Here is a 20,472-nt window from a genome sequence, read left to right on the forward strand (position 1 = left end):
CATATAGTTAATATTGTTAACAAGTTAAAGGTGTTTAAAGATAATACAAGCATGTTTAACACATATAGATTCCTTTCTTTCATGAAGACAAGAATATAAGTTGGTGTATTACCTGATTGTAATGACTTGCATTGATTGGAATCAGACAGTGGTGCTGATAGCGTCCGCATTTTCGAATGGAGGAGAAAAAAAGTCCTCCTTTCTGTCCAATACCACATGAAAGTGGTTGGTTTTTGGCATCTTATTTGTCCAGCTTCCGTACTCCTTTGTATACACTTTACAAGAAATACATTGTCGGCAAACTCTGTAGCTTGCTAGCTTGTGCACGCCAGCTTTCTGAGACTCTTATTTTGTTAGCGCAACTGTGCAGTCGGTCTTTGGAGTTTTGACGACAGGTACGGCGCCAGAGTCTGTTGAAATAAAGTGTTTCTCGCCTTCCAGTCGGTCATTTTAATGAGCTGGCAGCAGCCAGCGTCATCTCAGAAGACCCTCGGGTGCCGTGAATGTCAATCAAGTGATGAAAGTGACGTCATAGTGAAGATTTATGATCGCTCATTTTTAGGACTATTTTTTTAATGCCTGGCTAGTGATCGACTGACACACCCTCCGAGATCGACTGGTAGCTCGCGATCGACGTAATGAGCACCCCTGCGCTCGGCATTACATTTCTTGAAACCAGCAAACTTATACTAAAAACTAGGGATGTCCGATAATGGCTTTTTGCCGATATCCGATATTCCGATATTGTCCAAATCTTGATTACCGATACCGATTTTTACCGATATATACAGTCGTGGAATTAACACATTATTATGCCTAATTTAGACAACCAGGTATGGTGAAGATAAGATTTTTTTTTTTTTAAATGTAATAAAATACAATAAGATAAATAAATTAAAAAACATTTTCTTGAATAAAAAAGACAGTAAAACAATATAAAAACAGTTACCGTATTTTTCGGACTATAAGTCGCTCCGGAGTATACGTCGCACCGGCCGAAAATGCACAATAAAGGAGAAAAAAAACATATATACGTCGCACTGGAGTATAAGTCGCATTTTTGGGGGGAATTTATTTGATAATATTTTGTTTTACTTTCTTTTTCATTCAAGAAAATGTTTTTAATTTATTTATCTTATTTTATAAAAAAATTTAAAAAGTACCTTATCTTCACCATACCTGGTTGTCCAAATTAGGCATAATAATGTGTTAATTCCACGACTGTATATATTGGTTGATATCGGTATCGGTAATTAAAGAGTTGGACAATATCGGAATATCGGATATCGGCAAAAAGCCATTGATCAGACATCCCTAAAAAAATATAAGTCGCACTGGAGTATAAGTCGCATTTTTTGGGGAAATGTATTTGATAAAAGCCAACACCAAGAATAGACATTAGAAAGGCAATTTAAAGTAAATAAAGAATAGTGAACAACAGGCTGAATAAGTGTACGTTATATGAGGCATAAATAACCAATTGGTTTGTTAACGTAACATATTATGGTAAGAGTCATTCAAATAACTATAACATATAGAACATGCTATACGTTTACCAAACAATCTGTCACTCCCGATCGCTAAATCCCATGAAATCTTCCTCCACGGTGTCGCTCCTGGTATGCGCCGCTAGCGTCCATTCTTTCTGCTGCTCGATCGTCGTTTTCTGGTGCATATTTCACTACGTCCAGCTTGTAATCTGCAGTATATGATTTCCTTTTCGCTGCCATTTTAGTTCAGTCCTTCTCAGTTTTTATAAGTTACTGCCAATGTTGCTGTGATCTATTTTAATAGCTCCGGCAGTAGCGTATAGCATATAGTAGTTAGCAATCCAAAGCCCACAATGCACTTCTGCCATGACCTGCCCCGCCGAATTCTTATTGGTTGGCGTGTGAGTGACGATTGCTGACGTGTGAGTGACGATTGCTGACGTGTGTGTGACGATTGCGGACATTTTCTTTGTCGCTCACGTGAATGAGATAAATAATATTATTTGATATTTTACAGTAATATGTTAAGAATTTCACACATAAGTCGCTCCGGAGTATACGTCGCACCCACGGCCAAACTATGAAAAAAACCTCGACTTATAGTCCGAAAAATACGGTACATAGAAACTAGTAATGAATGAAAATGAGTAAAATTAACTGTTAAAGGTTAGTACTATTAGTGGACCAGCAGCACGCACAATCATGTGTGCTTACGGACTGTATTGATATATATTGATATATAATGTAGGAACCAGAATATTAATAACAGAAAGAAACAACCCTTTTGTGTGAATGGGGGAGGGAGGTTTTTTGGTTTGGTGCACTAATTGAAAGTGTATGTTGTGTTTTTTAAAACAAACAAACAAAAAAAAAAACAATACCGATAATAAAAAAAACGATACCGATAATTTCCGATATTACATTTTAAAGCATCTCTACTAAAAACTAGTTTATATTTCTTAATGGTAAGGCAACAAGGCAACCGCTTGGTATTCTCGTGGTCTCCAAGCCGCTCAGGCAAATCATATGGTCTAAAAATGCATTTTTCCATCAATAACATGACATCATCACGTCAAGTGCGTGCTTTTTCAGTCAATTAGTGCGTGAGGAATATATATATATATATATATATATATACACACACACATATATATACACATATGTATATATACATATATATATATATATATATACACACACACACATATATGTGCGTGCGTGCGTGCGTGCGTGCGTGCGTGCGTGCGTGCACACGCATACATACAGCCCGGCAGTTTGGAAACCCCTGTTGTTGATTGTCACTGAAGGCATCAAAACTATGAATGAACACATGTGGAGTTAAGTACTTAACAAAAAAAGGTCAAATAACTGAAAACAGGTTTTATATTCTAGTTTCTTCTTTGCTCTGATTACTGCTTTGCACATTCTTGGCATTCTCTCGATGAGCTTCAAGCACACCTGTGAAGTGAAAACCATTTCGGGTGACTACCTCTTGAAGCTCATGGAGAGAATGCCAGGAGTGTGCAAAGCAGTAATCAGAGCAAAGGGTGGCTATTTTGAAGAAACTCCAATATAAAACATGCTTTCAGATATTTCACCTTTTTTTTTGGTTAGGTACACATGTGTTCATTCATAGTTTTGATGCCTTCAGTGACAGTCTACAATGTAAATAGTCATGAAAATAAAGAAAACTCATTGAATGAAGAGAAGGTGTGTCCAAACTTCTGGCCTGTACTTTACATCTGTACTTATTACGTATGTGTGCTCAGCTGTGGTGTAGCTGCTCGCTCCCAGGAGCCTATAGCCTACCATGTTTACCTTCTTGTAAATTACTTTTGGAGGACATTTCGATGTTAACTGGCTATCCAGCTTTGCAGAAGTAAACACGCTGCAGGACTGCTTGAATCTGAGCTTATATCGGACATTTTAGTTGCAAGCCGATACAATCCGATACTTGGTTTTTGTTGATATTGAGGCGTTATCCGATGCCATTATTGGATTGTGACACCCCTAATAACTAATTTTGTGTATTTTCTAGATGGCGCTGTACTTCTGTACAGGTGCTCTCCACGATGAACAGCTGTACAAGCATTACGCCCTGAACGTTCCTCTTTACACTCACTTCACATCACCCATCAGACGCTACGCTGACCTCATCGTGCACCGGCTGCTGGCGTCGTCACTGAGTACGTCATCAAACACAACGCACGCTGCGGAAATGTTCCCGTGGTCTTTGTGTATTTATACGCCGGGTGTTTCGTGCAGAGTGCGGTCCTAAGTTAGGGCTGTCAACAGAGGGAGTCCAGAAACAAGCGACGCACTGCAATGAGAAGAAGACGGTATCCAAACGAGTACAAGAACTCAGCTCCGAGCTTTTCTTTGGGGTCTTTGTAAAGGTAGGTGACAACATTCTGCTGTCGTCAATGTAATCACCCCAACAAGGCACAAGCGGTAGAAAATGGATGGAGGGATGGATCACAGGTGTGAAATTCAAGGCCCGGGGGTTAGATCTGGCCCGCCACATCAATTTGTGTGGCCCCCTGAAAGCGTGGAAATAATATGCGTCAATAAAGTACCTTATCTTTTCTTAATAAATGCATTAGAAAAATAAATGTACTGCGTACCATTATATATATTTACACTTTAATCATCTCTAATAATAAAACAAATTATTATACATCATACATTTCAAAACAATGTTATTGTTCAAATGAAGATACATACTTAAATATCTGCTTGACTTATGATTTCAAAGCTACCCAAGAATGTACTACTGTCTTAGAGAAATATGTAATTTAAAACATTTGTACGCACGTACAACACTTAAGACCTTCAGTATATCAGTATGTGGAATTAAATGATGGAATGGATTAAGCAAAGAAATCAAACAATGTACTAATATGATCCACTTCGAGAAACTCTTCAAACTTAGTGTTTACAAAGTACAAAGAAGAAGAACCATGATAAACATTCTGAATTTATTTCCAAATATCCATTAATTTTCTAGATAATCTTACTCATCTCACCATATGAAGTATAACTTACTTCACTAATTATTTATTTATTTTTATTGTTATTACTTATGGATTATATTGTGAATAAATTGAGAAGGAAGAATAGTTTTAGCAACTGTTATGTAAAGGAAACGGGGTAGGATTAAATAAGCTCTGCTTCTTCCTACTCCTTTTCGAACATGTTGAATAGAGAAACTGGAAATTGTGATGCATCATGTTGTATGCGTGCATGTTCCAAATAAACTCAAACTCAAAGCAAGTAATCCAACAAACTGTTCACGTAAAAATTTTACATTAAGGTTTTTTTTTTATAGTAAAATCCACTTTAAATAATAGAAGAATAATACACTATAAAACAACAACCGTAGATATTACAGTATAAAAAACGTGCATGAATTTTTACGTAAAAAACAAAACAGTGATACCGTTTTTCCATTCCATTTAATTTAATTTCATGTATATTTTTATTTTATACGCTGTAAAAAAAATAAAAAATAAATACCTGCAAATATGATACAATTTAATACAGTACAATCTAAAGATTTGGTTTTGTACAGCGTACATAAAAAAAAGACACAATTCTACACATGTTTTATACATACACATTTATATTGGACGGCGTGGCGCAGTGGAAGAATGGCCGTGCGCGACCCGAGGGTCCCTGGTTCAATCCCCACCTAGTACCAACCTCGTCATGTCCGTTGTGTCCTGAGCAAGACACTTCACCCTTGCTCCTGATGGGTGCTGGTTAGCGCCTTGCATGGCAGCTCCCTCCATCAGTGTGTGAATGTGTGTGTGAATGGGTAAATGTGGAAGTAGTGTCAAAGCGCTTTGAGTACCTTGAAGGTAGAAAAGCGCTATACAAATACAACCCATTTATTTATCATTTATATTCATACTGTATATTATTCATTGTTAAAAGCGGCCCTCTGAGGGCAACCATAACTGCGATGTGGCCCTCAATGAAAACGAGTTTGACACGCCTGTCATAGATGGTTGCGGTTAGACTTAGACTTAGACAAACTTTAATGATCCACAAGCATACTTGCGAACCCTCCCGGATTTTCCGGGAGACTCCCGAAATTCAGCGCCTCTCCCGAAAACCTCCCGGGACAAATTTTCTCCCGAAAATCTCCCGAAATTCAGGCGGAGCTGGAGGCCACGCCCCCTCCAGCTCCATGCGGACCTGGGTGACGTGTTGACAGCCTGTTCACACGTCCGCTTTCCCACAATATAAACAGCTAATGATCGAGGGCGAGTTCTTGGTTTCTTATGTGGGTTTATTGTTAGGCAGTTTCATTAACGTCCTCCCAGCGCGGTAACAACACACAACAACAGCAGTCAAGTTTTCGTCTACCATAAAGCAGTTCGTCTGCCGTAAACAGCAATGTTGTGACACTTTTAAACAGGACAATACTGCCATCTACTGTACATGCATATGTGACCCACCCATAATGTGTCACATTTTTGTGTTGATTTATTTATTTAATTTTGTGGTTTGAATTCGTTTTTGGAGCTGTCATTACACATTTATCAGCGTGGCGCAGTGGGAGAGTGGCCGTGCGCAACCCGAGGGTCACTGGTTCAATCCCCACCTAGTACCAACCTCGTCATGTCCGTTGTGTCCTGAGCAAGACACTTCACCCTTGCTCCTGATGGGTGCTGGTTAGCGCCTTGCATGGCAGCTCCCTCCATCAGTGTGTGAATGTGTGTGTGAATGGGTAAATGTGGAAGTAGTGTCAAAGCGCTTTGAGTACCTTGAAGGTAGAAAAGCGCTATACAAGTACAACCCATTTATCATTATTCATCATTTATTCACATTGGTCAGTAGGGGGCAGTAGGGCGTTTCTTCCCAATTGAATGCTATCACCTGCAGACCGGAAGTGTCTTCATTCTGATGAGAGCGACCAGTCTGAACCAGGCTGTGAACAATTGAAACGTCCTGTGTGCTTTTTCCTCCCGTATAACAGGTTAGTTTTGGTGAATCAACTCACTGAATAATATCCATGTGATCTTTATAAGTTTAAGTACACATTCTGATGGTGGAGCCTAACTCTAAAGTGTTTGTGAGTTGTAGTTTTTATTTGTGAATGAATCCAGTGCACAGCTGCAGTAATCAATACAAAAAGGCGACGTGAGTGCGCAATGTTTATATAGGAACTTCTGATCCTAATTCAGACTCCCAAATTAGAGCTCCCGTTTTCTTATTGATTTTATAATGTATATTTGTATGATGTGTGTGTTCTGAAATAGTGACAGAGAATAGAACAAGGATGGACAATTCAACCCTTAACTCAACAATGAGTAGATGACTGTTATGTGTGTGTATATGTGTAAATAAATGAACACTGAAATTCAAGTATTTATTTTATTTATATATATATATATATATATATATATATATATATATATGTGTGTGTAAAAAAAAAATATATATATATATATATATATATATATATATGTATAGCTAGAATTCACTGAAAGTCAAGTATTTCTTATACCGGGTATATATATATCTTAACCACGCCCCCCACCTCCCGAAATCGGAGGCCTCAAGGTTGGCAAGTATGTCCACAAGGGAAATTGTTCCACACAGTAGCTCAGTTACAATGATGGAAAGTGTAAGGATGAAAAGGACAATGCAGGTATAAATAGACTAAATATAGCGATATAAAATATAACATATATATGTAATATTTACATGATATATGTATAGTATATTATATATACTGATATATTATATTATGTCTATATCATATATACAATATATAACAATTACCATGTACATTAATACAGTATATATTAGGTTAGGTGTCATTTCATCAGTTACTTATGGACAGCATGAACATATGGATTGATAGTCGTGTATAAAGTGTTGACTCTAGACTACTTTTAGCATTGCAGTCATTTCGAGGTTGTGTCCAACAGGACTGTGGCCCTCTGGACTCTGAAGCCATGGTGATGGGTGTGTTGGATCAGTCCTTCGACGTCCTGGTTCTTCGCTACGGGGTGCAGAAACGCGTCTACTGCAAGGTTAGCCACACCATACTTGTTTTTTTTTGTCAGTAATCCCTTCCAAAAGGTCCGACAAAGACCCAATCGCACAAAAAACGATGCAATCTTTCCCATAAGAAACCATGCAAATCCGATGCATTCGTTGGCATTGGTTATTGAAAACCAGTAACTAGTTACAGTTAATAGTTATTTTATTTCAAAAGTAACTCAGTTACTAACTCGGTTACTTACACCAAAAAGTAATGCGTTACTGTGAAAAATAACTATTTAGTTATTTATATATATATATATATTTTTTTTTAAGGCCCCTTTTAATGCCCTTTTAGCCTTCATTTCAGTACTGTTATTGCAGTGGAGAATAATACAATCTGTTGATAAGCAATGTGGTCTACATACAACACACAAAGACAAAGATATGTTTCAAAGGACCAATTTGTTTCAGGCCAGAACAAATTGACAAAACTATTTGTAATAGCTGCAACATAACATACATAAGTAACAAACAGCATAATAACAACATAGCTGTAAACCAAGGGAGGCACACACTACATACACAAAGCCTAACCAGGCGTTTTTTCTCTCAAGGAATTCTGAAATAAAATCATGTCTGAAGCCCAGAACACTCTACACATTTCTCCAGTTTTAGTTTAGAGATAAGGAAAGATTGGCCTGGCCCACTAGCATCCCTCTTTACGTTTGTGAACTTTATAGTCTATACATTTAGAGTGACGTGATAGTCAAACACTCTATAAGTCTAGAATAAAAGAGCAACAGTATATAAGAGAATTGACAGAGTGTGTGTACCTTCAGTGCGCAGTGCCTTGTTAAAATCCAGCCGCTGTTGCTTAGGAGGTGAAGTGTGTCTCTCTTTACGAGCTTCGTCGAAGCATGTTGCTTTTGTAGCTGTTTCAGCAGATTTGAATTGCTAGGATAGGATCTTTGATCCAAGACACAACTTACATTTAACTAAAATGTTCTTTTCTTTGTGGTCGACAAAAGAAAAGTAGTGAGAATATCTCCATGTTAAGAAACTCTGCTTCGGGCTTCACCATGTCTTGTTAGTAAACACAGACACGCCCCCTCCCACACACACACACACACACAGACAGCGTGCGGCGCGCTTCTTCCTTGTCGCCTCTTCCGCAGCGCTCCAATAAAACATACTCAGATCTTCTCAGTTTCTAGCCGATAATACATAAAAAATAACGTAAAATAACGCAGTAACGCATCATGTAGTAACGGTAACTGAGTTACTGAATATAAAAAATAACGCGTTAGATTAGTCCCAACACTGTTCGTTCCAGACACCCACAAATACTAACATATTTTATAGAGATTTGCGTGGGCTGCACGATGCTTGGTTATTTTTTTCAACAAAACTATTTGTTTCTGTGGCCATCAGTCTCTTGCAGGCCTGGCCTCTTTCCACCATCGCAAGGTAGGAAAGAAATCCGAGCTGACTCTCCTGTGGACGCCAGAGGACCAAGAGCAACCCCAAGTAGAGCAGGTGAGACTCCTCTGTTATAAACAACCCTGCCAGTGGCGGAAGACAAGTTATAGCTATTCTTTATATTTTTTTTTCATGACTGTAGCAAATACTGAACTACAACTTTGAACATACCGTATTTTCCGGACCATAGGGCGCACCGGATTATAAGGCGCACTGCCGATGAGCGGGTCTAGTTAGGTCTATATTCATACAAAAGGCGCACCGGATTATAAGGCGCATTAAAGGAGTCATATTATGATTTTTGTCTAAATTTAAAACATTTCCTTGTGGTCTACATAACATGTAATGGTGGTTCTTTGGTCAAAATGTTTTACTGATCATCTTCAAGTCGCTTTCTGACAGTCGCTTCAGGATGCGCCGTTTTGTGGGCGGTCTTATTTACGTGGCTCACCTTCGACAGCGTCTTCTCCCCGTCATCTTTGTTGTAGCGTGCAAGGACGGGAGTGGAAGAAGCGTCAAAAGATGGCGCTAACTGTTTTAATGACATTCAGACTTTACTTAAATCAACAACGGAGCACATCTCCTCATCCGTGGCTCACTAGTGCAACAAAGCCGGAAAAATGTGTCCCGTGAAAAACCGTCCAACCGGAACTCTAATAACTAAAGTTCCTTGGGTGAGTTATGTAAACTCACTACACCGGTATGTTTTAGCGCTTTCATGGCGAGTTTACTGACAGATATAAGTAAGAACTTTACACTACTTTATATTAGAAATGGCAACAGCGGAGGATGAATGTCCCATAACAAGAAGATAAAGTTCCTTGGGTGAATAATGTAAACTCACTACACCGGTAGTTTTTAGCGCTTCCATAGCGAGATATAAGTTAGAACTTTACGCTACTTTATATTAGAAGTTTCAACAGCAGAGGATGAATGTCTCATAACAAGAAGATACTGAAAAATAAGAAGTTTATTGACTTCGGTGTTGGCACGGACTACAGGGGTGGAGGCGCACAAATTTTCAGGACTCTCAAATACACATCAGCAGGTACCAGAAGGTAAGAAAAGTTGCTTTTGCATAATATTGCGAAACAAAACGCCAGATGTCTGCTAATGCGGTCCTTATACACACACCATAGTAATACTTGTATCTCTGACTACGGTAGCCGCAATGCTCCGACAATCCATCAAGTGTTGCGGCTTCAAAGTCATACTAAAACATTTTGACAGATTTTTGAGCGCCGTGTGTAATGTTCTTTATTTTCAATGGAACATTTAAAGTTTTGGTGTTGTTTACTGCCGTCATATTGCAGTCTACACGTATCTCTTATGTGTGACTACGATCTTATCATGGTCGTGGAACTGTGGACCAGCTCTACACTCTCGGCAGGATCCTTGAGGGTGCATGGGAGTTGGCCCAACCAGTCTACATGTGCTTTGTGGACTTGGAGAAGGCATTCGACCGTGACCCTCGGGAAGTCTTTGGGGAGTGCTCAGAGAGTACGGGGTATCGGACTGTCTGATTGTGGCGGTCCGCTCCCTGTACGATCAGTATCAGAGCTTGATCCGCATTCGGCAGTAAGTCGGACACGTTTCCAGTGAGGGTTGGACTCCGCCAAGGCTGCCCTTTGTCACCGATTCTGTTCATAATTTTTTTGGACAGAATTTCTAGGCGCAGTCAAGGCGTTGAGGGGATCCGGTTTGGTGGCTGCAGGATTAGGTCTCTGCTTTTTGCAGATGATGTGGTCCTGATGGCTTCATCTGGCCAGGATCTTCAGCTCTCGCTGGATCGGTTCGCAGCCGAGTGTGAATCGACTGGGATGGGCATCGGCACCTCCAAGTCCGAGTCCATGGTTCTCGCCCGGAAAAGGGTGGAGTGCCATCTCCGGGTTGGGGAGGAGATCTTGCCCCAAGTGGAGGAGTTCAAGTAATCTCGGAGTCTTGTTCACGAGTGAGGGAAGAGTGGATGGTGAGATCGACAGGCGGATCGGTGCGGCGTCTTCAGTAATGCGGACGCTGTATCGATCCGTTGTGGTGAAGAAGGAGCTGAGCCGGAAGGCAAAGCTCTCAATTTACCGGTCGATCTACGTTCCCGTCCTCACCTATGATCATGAGCTTTGGGTTATGACCGAAAGGACAAGATCACGGGTACACGCGGCCGAAATGAGTTTCGTCCGCCGGGTGGCGGGGCTCTCCCTTAGAGATAGGGTGAGAAGCTCTGTCATCCGGGAGGAGCTCAAAGTAAAGCCGCTGCTCCTCCACATGGAGAGGAGCCAGATAAGGTGGTTCGGGCATCTGGTCAGGATGCCACCCGAACGCCTCCCTAGGAAGGTGTTTAGGCCACGTCCGACCGGTAGGAGGCCACGGGGAAGACCCAGGACACGTTGGGTAGACTATGTCTCCCGGCTGGCCTGGGAACGCCTCAGGATCCTCCGGGAAGAGCTGGAAGAAGTGGCTGGGGTGAGGAAAGTCTGGGCTTCCCTGCTTAGACTGCTGCCCCCGCGACCCGACCTCGGATAAGCGGAAGGATGGATGGATGGCATTACCATGTACCAAAAAAAATTGCTTCGAGGTCGGTAAGCACAACCAGAATTATTCCGTACATTAGGCGCACCGGGTTATAAAGTGCACTGTCGATTTTTGAGAAAATGAAAGGATTTTAAGTGCGCCTTATAGTCCGGAAAATACGGTACTATTTCTGTGTTAGAGGAAAAAAGACATAATTGAGGCTGATGATGGTCAAATTGAATGCAACATGTCAGGTTCAAACACTGATGGCATCTATTAAACAAGACAAGAGGCAAATAATTAAACAAAGACAGAATTCAATTTGTACTCAATTGGGGAGACACGTCTGGACACGCTGTACTCTTGTACAGTATCTCAGCACGCTCTGCCAAAAGATTGCATACCTCCTTCTTTTATTTTGGGGGGGGGGAAGCAAGATGAAGGCCACCTTTGTTTCCAAAGGACAAAGGTCGCAAAAAGTTCACAGAAAAGATCGTAAACAATTAACAGGAAAGGTCAGTTCAGAGTTCGTAAAATAGTTCAAAAAGAGTTCGTCTGGAAATTGGGCAGATCCTGTCATCTCTCCGCTTTGAAGTCCTTGGGCCAGAACAACATCCTTCTGTTGATTACCATACATGAAAGAACACATGAACACCTTCATCTTGCCTCCCCCCCTTACACAGTGGAGTTTTACGAGCCTTACTCTTGGTAGGTTTCAAGGACTGCTTTTGTCTTCTTGTCAGGAACTCAATGTAATACAAAGTTTTGGTGATAATTTAGAAACAATTATTCTAACAACATGTTCATGAATCGCTGATTTCTCCTCAGGTCATTTCCATCTTCACGCTGGTGGAGGTGCAGCTCAAAGCAGACGGCGCGCCCATGAAGTACAGCGCCGTGCTCAAGAAGCCCAATACAAATGCATGTTAAGTACTTCCACGTGCTCTGAAACTGCGAGACACGTAAGCGGTGTTATTTTTTTTCAGTTTTGCACATGGACACCATGAACTGCAAACACTAAACGCAGGCTAACATTGTGAAACTCGATCCCAAAACGAAGCACGTGAAGCTTAGTGAATCCCGTTAACTTAAGAATTGTGGTGTAACATTTAGTAAGTTAAACATGTGTTACTCTGCTATAGATTTTAGCCTAACTTAATGTGGAAAACGGAAATAGTATTGTTAGTTAATTCCAAATAGTTCTGATTATATATTTTTCTTTATCATATACGGGAGTGGTATTTAAAAAAAAAAATGGGAGTAAGAAGTACAGTAGAATAATTGTATTATTCTACCTTAGACGTAGCAAGTAGTATTTCCTAAATGATAATGTAATTGTAACGTTTTATGCTGACAAACATTGTTTTTATTTCAACCTCGTTGGTTTACATTTCACTTCCTGGAATGGTCTTGTATTTTCTTATCCTAAAAAGCCAAGTCATCTATTAATCTTTATAGTTTTTTATTACCAGATTTAGAATGACTTGGTTTTTATTTTAGTTCTTAATTAATTTTATTCTGACTAATGCGCTTGGAAGCTTTCAGAAGTATAAGGATTTTTCCCTGACATTCTTTGCCCTTTTTCGCCTAATCAGTACCTCACATGCGTTCATACTGGATTGAACTCAACTGTGCCATTTTATTTTTGCTTTTCTGTCTCGAAAGATTGCATGTTTTTTGCGTTTTGACGTGAACATTAAACGTACTGTATAACATGCAGACAGGTTTGTTTCATTTGCAAATCACCGGGCTAAGTTTGTGTTTTGTGGGGGTAGAAAAATAAAAGAATGTGTAGCAAAAGGTTATTTTGCACTGTCATCTGCTATATGTAACCTCAATTATTCAACATGCTGCCCTCTGTTCAGAGCAGCCATTGTGTCATGTCTGTTGGGTGTGATGTCAAAAGGTAGCAAGAAGTGACTAATCTCCTTTTGTCACTAGGTAAATAAACCCATACATACTTGAAACTTTGTTCCCGCTCTCACTCTTTTTCGTTCTTTCTCTGAATAGATCCTAAATATATTGCGACAATTCTCAGGGAGTGTCTGCGGTCAATAATGACGAATTGCAGGTAATCTCTGATGACTCAACGCTGTCAGGTTCAAACACCGATGACATCTATTAGACAAGACAAGAAGGTCTAAAAGTGTTCTGTGGTCTGACGAGTCCACATTTCAAATTGTTTTTGAAAACTGTGGACGTCATGTCCTCCGGACCAAAGAGGCGCAAAGTTGAAAAGCCAGCATGTGTGATGGTATGGGGGTGTATTAGTGCCCAAGACAGGGGTAACTTACACATCTGTGAAGGCGCCATTAATGCTGAAGGTACATACAGGTTTTGGAGCAACATATGTTGCCATCCAAGCAACGTTACCATGGACGCCCCTGCTTATTTCAGCAAGACAATGCCAAGCTACGTGTTACATCAACGTGGCTTCATAGTAAAAGAGTGCGGGTACTAGACTGGCCTGCCTGTAGTCCAGACCTGTCTCCCATTGAAAATGTGTGGCGCATTATGAAGCCTAAAATAGCACAACGGAGACCCCCGGACTGTTGAACAACTTAAGCTGTACATCAAGCAAGAATGGGAAAGAATTCCACCTGAGAAGCTTAAAAAAATGTGTCTCCTCAGTTCCCAAACGTTTACTGAGTGTTGTTAAAAGGAAAGGCCATGTAACACACTGGTGAACATGCCCTTTCCCAACTACTTTGGCACGTGTTGCAGCCATGAAATTCTAAGTTAATTATAATTTGCAAAAAAAAAAAAAAAAAGTTTATGAGTTTGAACATCAAATATGTTGTCTTTGTAGCATATTCAACTGAATATGGGTTGAAAAGGATTTGCAAATCATTGTATTCCGTTTATATTTACATCTAACACAATTTCCCAACTCATATGGAAACGGGGTTTGTATATGTTATAGTTATTTGAATGGCTTACCATAATATGTTACGTTAATATACCAGGCACGTTCTCAGTTGGTTATTTATGCCTCATATAACGTACACTTATTCAGCCTGTTGTTCACTATTCTTTATTTATTTTAAATTGCCTTTCAAATGTCTATTGGTGTTGACTTTTATCAAATACATTTCCCCCAAAAATGCGACTTATACTCCAGTGCGACTTATATATGTTTTTTTCCTTCTTTATTATGCATTTTCGGCCAGAGCGACTTATACTCTGAAAAATACGGTATGTTCTCTTCCTGTTTTAGTTTGTACAGAATGTATATCCATTCATTCTTAATAACACTTCTTTTTATAAATAGTTAAGTCAGTTATGAGTCACTTAATGAGATGAATAGTATCTTATTTTGAATAAGTGAATGAAGTTTTTTTTGTACTGATACTTGTAGCTTGAACAACCTCTTAAATTGGATCATATTAGTACATTGTTTGACTTCTCTGCTTAATCCGTTCCATCATTCCTATACTGATATACTGAAGGTTTTAGGTGTTGTACGTGCATGCAAATGTTTGTTTACATTACTTTTGTTGGGAATAATTGTTGTACATTCTTGGCTAGCAGGTTATAGTTTGCTTTGTACATAATTTTAGCTGAATTTCAATATTTTAGATTTTATAAATAAAGGGTTTGTATGTTCTCTAAATCCAACATTATGTATTATTCTGAGTTTTTTTGTAACAATGTTAGTAAATGAATTGTACTTTTGTAATTATTTCCCCATATTTCTACACAATAACTCAGATATGGTAACACTAGCGAGCAGTAGAGAATATGAAGTGATTTTTTTGGTCTAACATATTTTGCTTTATCCATTATTTAAATATTTCTTGCCACCTTATGTTTTTTTCATTTTCATTTTCTTCCACCCTTTCAATGTCTACGCCGTCTTCTTGTTTGACTTTCCCTTCTACTGTTACCAAATAGCATCACCCTTGCTCACCCCCTGGGAGGTGAGGGGAGCAGTGAGCAGCAGCGGTGGCCGCGCCCGGGAATCATTTTGGTGATTTAACCCCCAATTCCAACCCTTGATGCTGAGTGCCAAGCAGGGAGGTAACGGGTCCCATTTTTTATAGTCTTTGTTATGACTCGGCCGGGGTTTGAACTCACGACCTACCGATCTCAGGGCGGACACTCTAACCACTAGGCCACTGAGCAGGGCAGGTATTGAGGATAACTTTTCATAGTGCCATTTTTACTAATGCTATTCGCTACTCGCATATTATTTTTGTTTCGGTCTAATAAATGACTAATATTCTTTTTTACATGTTCGTAGTATGCCGGTTAGCTTGTTTTTATACTTTTTGGTATAAATGTTCTTCATTAGAGATTTCCGATAATGACTTTTTTGCCGATATTTCGATATTGTCCAACTCTTAATTACTGATTCCGATATCAACCGATACCGATATATACAGTTGTGGAATTAACATATTATTATGCCTAATTTTGTTGTGGTGCCCCGCTGGATGCATTAAACAATGTAACAAGGTTTTCCAAAATAAATCAACTCAAGTTATGGAAAAAAAAAAGCCATATTTATTATTGAAGTCACAAAGTGCATTATTTTTTTTAATATGCCTCAAAACAGCAGCTTGGAATTTGGGACATGCTCTCCCTGAGATAATCCTGATACCCACTACAACTATGGGAAATACCATACTTTGACTTTCACAAAGTGCATTATTTTTTTTAAACATGCCTCAAAACAACAGCTACAAAAACAATGAAGGCACACAGCTTCAGTCCAGAGTATACTAGAGTAATAAAGTAAACAATAACATAGTCCTCATTTAGTGCAAGACTGCCTGGCTTTACTGTATAACAGGGAATTATAAACTGGGCTCAATCTGCCCTGCTCTAACGTATTTGTATGAGTAACACAAATGTACTGCAAGCTAGTGGTGAGTGCTTGAAGTGGCCTCGCTGTCAGCCAGAGCTTCTGAAATGCTGCGTTGAGACACGGCACCTCTGTTCACTGCAAGCTGCAAAGTGTGCGCCATGCAGGGCAGACTAGCCACACCAAACTCCACCGTAAGCTTTTGCCATTTTGCGTGCCTTGTCCCTGACCACAAAGTGGGCGGTTTTTGTTGTATTTTAGTTTTTTCTCGGCGGAGTCTTTAAGCGACAACTGTGTGGTACTACTTTTTTCCGGTGTTTGCGTTTCATCCGTCTTCCGCTTGTATTCATCGTGTATCTCCTTATGATTCTTGAAGAGGTGGGAGATCTAATTGCTCGTATTAAAGGAAGACGTCTTGGTTCCTCCTCGCATAACCAACTTTTTGCAGTCCTCGCAAATTGCCAGTTTTTTTATCCGTCAGAGACACTTTAAAATAATCCCAAACCATAGACATGGTGTCGTTAGTCAGTCACCGAGCGAGCTCGCTTGTTAGCCACGGCTACAGCACCGGCAACAAAACACTCTTGTTATGCTGCGCTCGCGGCGGTTTGATGAGGTCATCAAGCGTCGCCAGTAAACCTCTCATGCTACAGTCGTGCTGCAACTCCTGTATTGTGTGTGGAGAGGGTAGAGGGGAGGGGCTGCTCTGTACTTCTCCCTACGTCCGTGTTTTATCGGATATGTACCACTCCGTACAGCGGCGTTTTAAAAAGGCATTAATTTTACTTTTTGAAACTGATACCGATAATTTCCGATATTACATTTTAAAGCATTTATCGGCCGATATCGGTATCTCTAATCTTTATAATATATTGTTTTTGTTACAAGCTGTAATATTCTTTTTTACATGTTCGCAGTATGCTATTTATCCATCCATCCATCCATCTTCTTCCGCTTATCCGAGGTCGGGTCGCGGGGGCAGCAGCTTAAGCAGGGCAGCCCAGACTTCCCTCTCCCCAGCCACTTCGTACAGCTCCTCCCGGGGGATCCCGAGGCGTTCCCAGGCCAGCCGGGAGAGATAGTCTTTCCAGCGTGTCCTGGGTCTTCCCCGTGGCCTCCTACCGGTCGGACGTGCCCGAAACACCTTCCAAGGGAGGCGTTTGGGTGGCATCCTGACCAGATGCCCGAACCACCTCATCTGGCTCCTCTCCATGTGGAGGAGCAGCGGCTTTACTTTGAGCTCCCCCTGGATGACAGAGCTTCTCACCCTATCTCTAAGGGAGAGCCCCGCCACCCGGCGGAGGAAACTCATTTCGGCCGCTTATACCCGTGATCTTGTCCTTTCGGTCATGACCCAAAGCTCATGACCATAGGTGAGGATGGGAACGTAGATCGACCGGTAAATCGAGAGCTTTGCCTTCCGGCTCAGCTCCTTCTTCACCACAACGGATCTATACAACGTCCGCATTACTGAAGACGCCGCACCGATCCGCCTGTCGATCTCACGATCCACTCTTCCCCCACTCGTGAACAAGACTCCGAGGTACTTGAACTCCTCCACTTGGGGCAAGATCTCCTCCCCAACCCGGAGATGGCACTCCACCCTTTTTCGGGAGAGAACCATGGACTCGGACTTGGAGATGCTGATTCCCATCCCAGTCGCTTCACACTCGGCTGCGAACCGATCCAGTGAGAGCTGAAGATCTTGGCCAGATGAAGCCATCAGGACCACATCATCTGCAAATAGCAGAGACCTAATCCTGCAACCACCAAACCAGATACCCTCAACGCCTTGACTGCGCCTAGAAATTCTGTCCATAAAGGTTATGAACAGAATCGGTGACAAAGGGCAGCCTTGGCGGAGTCCAACCCTCACTGGAAACAGGTCCGACTTACTGCCGGCAATGCGGACCAAGCTCTGACACTGATTATACAGGGAGCGAACTGCCACAATAAGACAGTCCGTTACCCCATACTCTCTGAGCACTCCCCACAGGACTTCCCGGGGTACACGGTCAAATGCCTTCTCCAAGTCCACAAAGCACATGTAGACTGGTTGGGCAAACTCCCATGCACCCTCAAGGACCCTGCCGAGAGTATAGAGCTGGTCCACAGTTCCACGACCAGGACGGAAACCACACTGTTCCTCCTGAATCCAAGGTTTGACTATCCGGCGTAGCCTCCTCTCCAGTACACCTGAATAGACCTTACCGGGAAGGCTGAGGAGTGTGATCCCACGATAGTTGGAACACACCCTCCGGTTCCCCTTCTTAAAGAGAGGAACCACCACCCCGGTCTGCCAATCCAGAGGTACCGCCCCCGATGTCCACGCGATGTTGCAGAGTCTTGTCAACCAAGACAGCCCCACAACATCCAGAGCCCTAAGGAACTCCGGGCGGATCTCATCCAACCCTGGGGCCTTGCCACCGAGGAGCTTTTTAACTACCTCGGCAACCTCAGCCCCAGAAATAGGAGAGCCCACCACAGATTCCCCAGGCCCTGCTTCCTCATAGGAAGACGTGCTGGTAGGATTGAGGAGGTCTTCGAAGTATTCCCTCCACCGATCCACAACATCCGCAGTCGAGGTCAGCAGAGCACCATCCCCACCATACACGGTGTTGACACTGCACTGCTTCCCCTTCCTGAGGCGGCGGATGGTGGTCCAGAATTGCTTCGAAGCCGTCCGGCTTCTTTTTATACTTTTTTTCCCCCACTTATTTTCTGCCTTTATAGATCTTTGTGTTATTAATGTCCTTTATAATATGTTCCTTTTGTTACAAGCATTATTCAGTCCCATTGTCATCCACGGTTGATTGTTTCTTGGGAAATACAAAGGGAGTTCTTCGATACTGCCAAGTCTCGCTGTGTCATGCTGATAAACACGTCTCCAATGCTATATAAATACGGTGTAATCAAAAGGTGTGTCCCTATAAGGAAATACTCCATGGGCGTGGTCATTTATGCAACCTTTAACACTTCATCTCGACTATTTCCCGTAACTAAAAATCGCTGCTTTTTAGATTTGCTTGTCTTCAATCGGGTATAAATTATTTAGTTTACTGAAATACACCTTTATTTTTTATCAGCAACCTAAAGAAGGTCACGACAAAACAAAAGTAGACAAAAAGTTAATCTTTACTTCCAGCGTCACCATGACGCGGTACGGCGTCGTTATCATATGCGCATAATCACGCTATGCAGTAATAATCCCATCAATCTTTTGTGTTTCCGTTACCCGGTAGCAGAAGGAGATTTTATTTTACGATCATCATGGTGTCAAGGTCACCCGCATTTTCACGCCCAAACTGTGGATTTTGAGGGTGTGACGTACTGTGTATATATATTCAACTTGACCGGCTGCGAGAAAGCGGGGCTAAGCATGACATAACCATGCTTCTTCCACAGATGTCAAATAACGAGTGGAATAGACGTGATTTCCCTCTCTGTTGACTTGTTTTATCTCCCGTTTTTACATCTTTATTGCCCCCGGGGCAATCTGCGAGATGGTTGGCAATCCCACATCGTATACGCCTCCGGGGGGTCCAAAGTCCGCATATAAATTCCCTACCACGCTCACTGTTGGGCCCTGCGGTAAATACACACAAGGCCGCACGGTTGTTTGCATAGTGTGGATTTGCATACTGCACATGTGTGTGACGTGGCTCCTTCAATACAATCACCCCGGTCTGGATGGGTACGCCGCAAAAAGTCAGTGTTCACAAACAAAGGGGGAAAAAAAATACAAAAATGAGGGGTATTTTACTTGAACTAAGCAAAATGATCTGCCAATAGAACAAGAAATTGTACTTGTTTCCAAAACAAGTAAAATTAAAGCTGCAAGCAGCGATGGACGGGACCGACTTTGAGGGCTCATAAATTCCAAACCGGAGCAGTAATTAAAACTCTTTCATCAACTTTTAATCAGAAGGGTTCAATCTCTCTCCTTTGTTAATTTGAAGCCGCAATGACAAATGCGCTCATAGGAGATAATGTTTGAAAAAAGGTGACTTTTTACTCAACTTTTGTTTTGAAGGGGGAATTGCAAACTTCCTGTTGATTTTTCTTGCGGGTTGTCAGTGTATGAACTCGAACCTGGGTAGGTATTTTGAACATTTTTGGGACTTTTGCCGACGTTTCCAACTTTTATCCCCCCTCCCCGTGGGACTCGGCTGGGTGTGTTATGGACAC

At 41.4% G+C, this 20,472-nt stretch overlaps 1 protein-coding gene across 2 annotated transcripts in view; it reads left to right on the top strand.

Moving 5' to 3' along the window:
• The window catches only part of dis3l2 (DIS3 like 3'-5' exoribonuclease 2), a 70,426-nt gene extending 56,982 nt beyond the window's left edge, over window positions 1-13,444 (top strand). For both annotated transcript variants that reach the window (XM_061934987.1, XM_061934981.1), the window contains exons 17-21: window positions 3,529-3,676; window positions 3,756-3,886; window positions 7,433-7,537; window positions 8,922-9,026; window positions 12,306-13,444. In XM_061934987.1, coding sequence (XP_061790971.1) covers window positions 3,529-3,676; window positions 3,756-3,886; window positions 7,433-7,537; window positions 8,922-9,026; window positions 12,306-12,407 — 591 coding nt within the window. In that variant the 3' untranslated portion in view covers window positions 12,408-13,444. The remainder of the gene's footprint in view (window positions 1-3,528; window positions 3,677-3,755; window positions 3,887-7,432; window positions 7,538-8,921; window positions 9,027-12,305) is intronic.
• Window positions 13,445-20,472: the final 7,028 nt, after the last annotated feature.

Source organism: Nerophis lumbriciformis, linkage group LG03 (assembly GCF_033978685.3).
Source record: "Nerophis lumbriciformis linkage group LG03, RoL_Nlum_v2.1, whole genome shotgun sequence".
Taxonomy (NCBI): Eukaryota; Metazoa; Chordata; class Actinopteri; order Syngnathiformes; family Syngnathidae; genus Nerophis; species Nerophis lumbriciformis.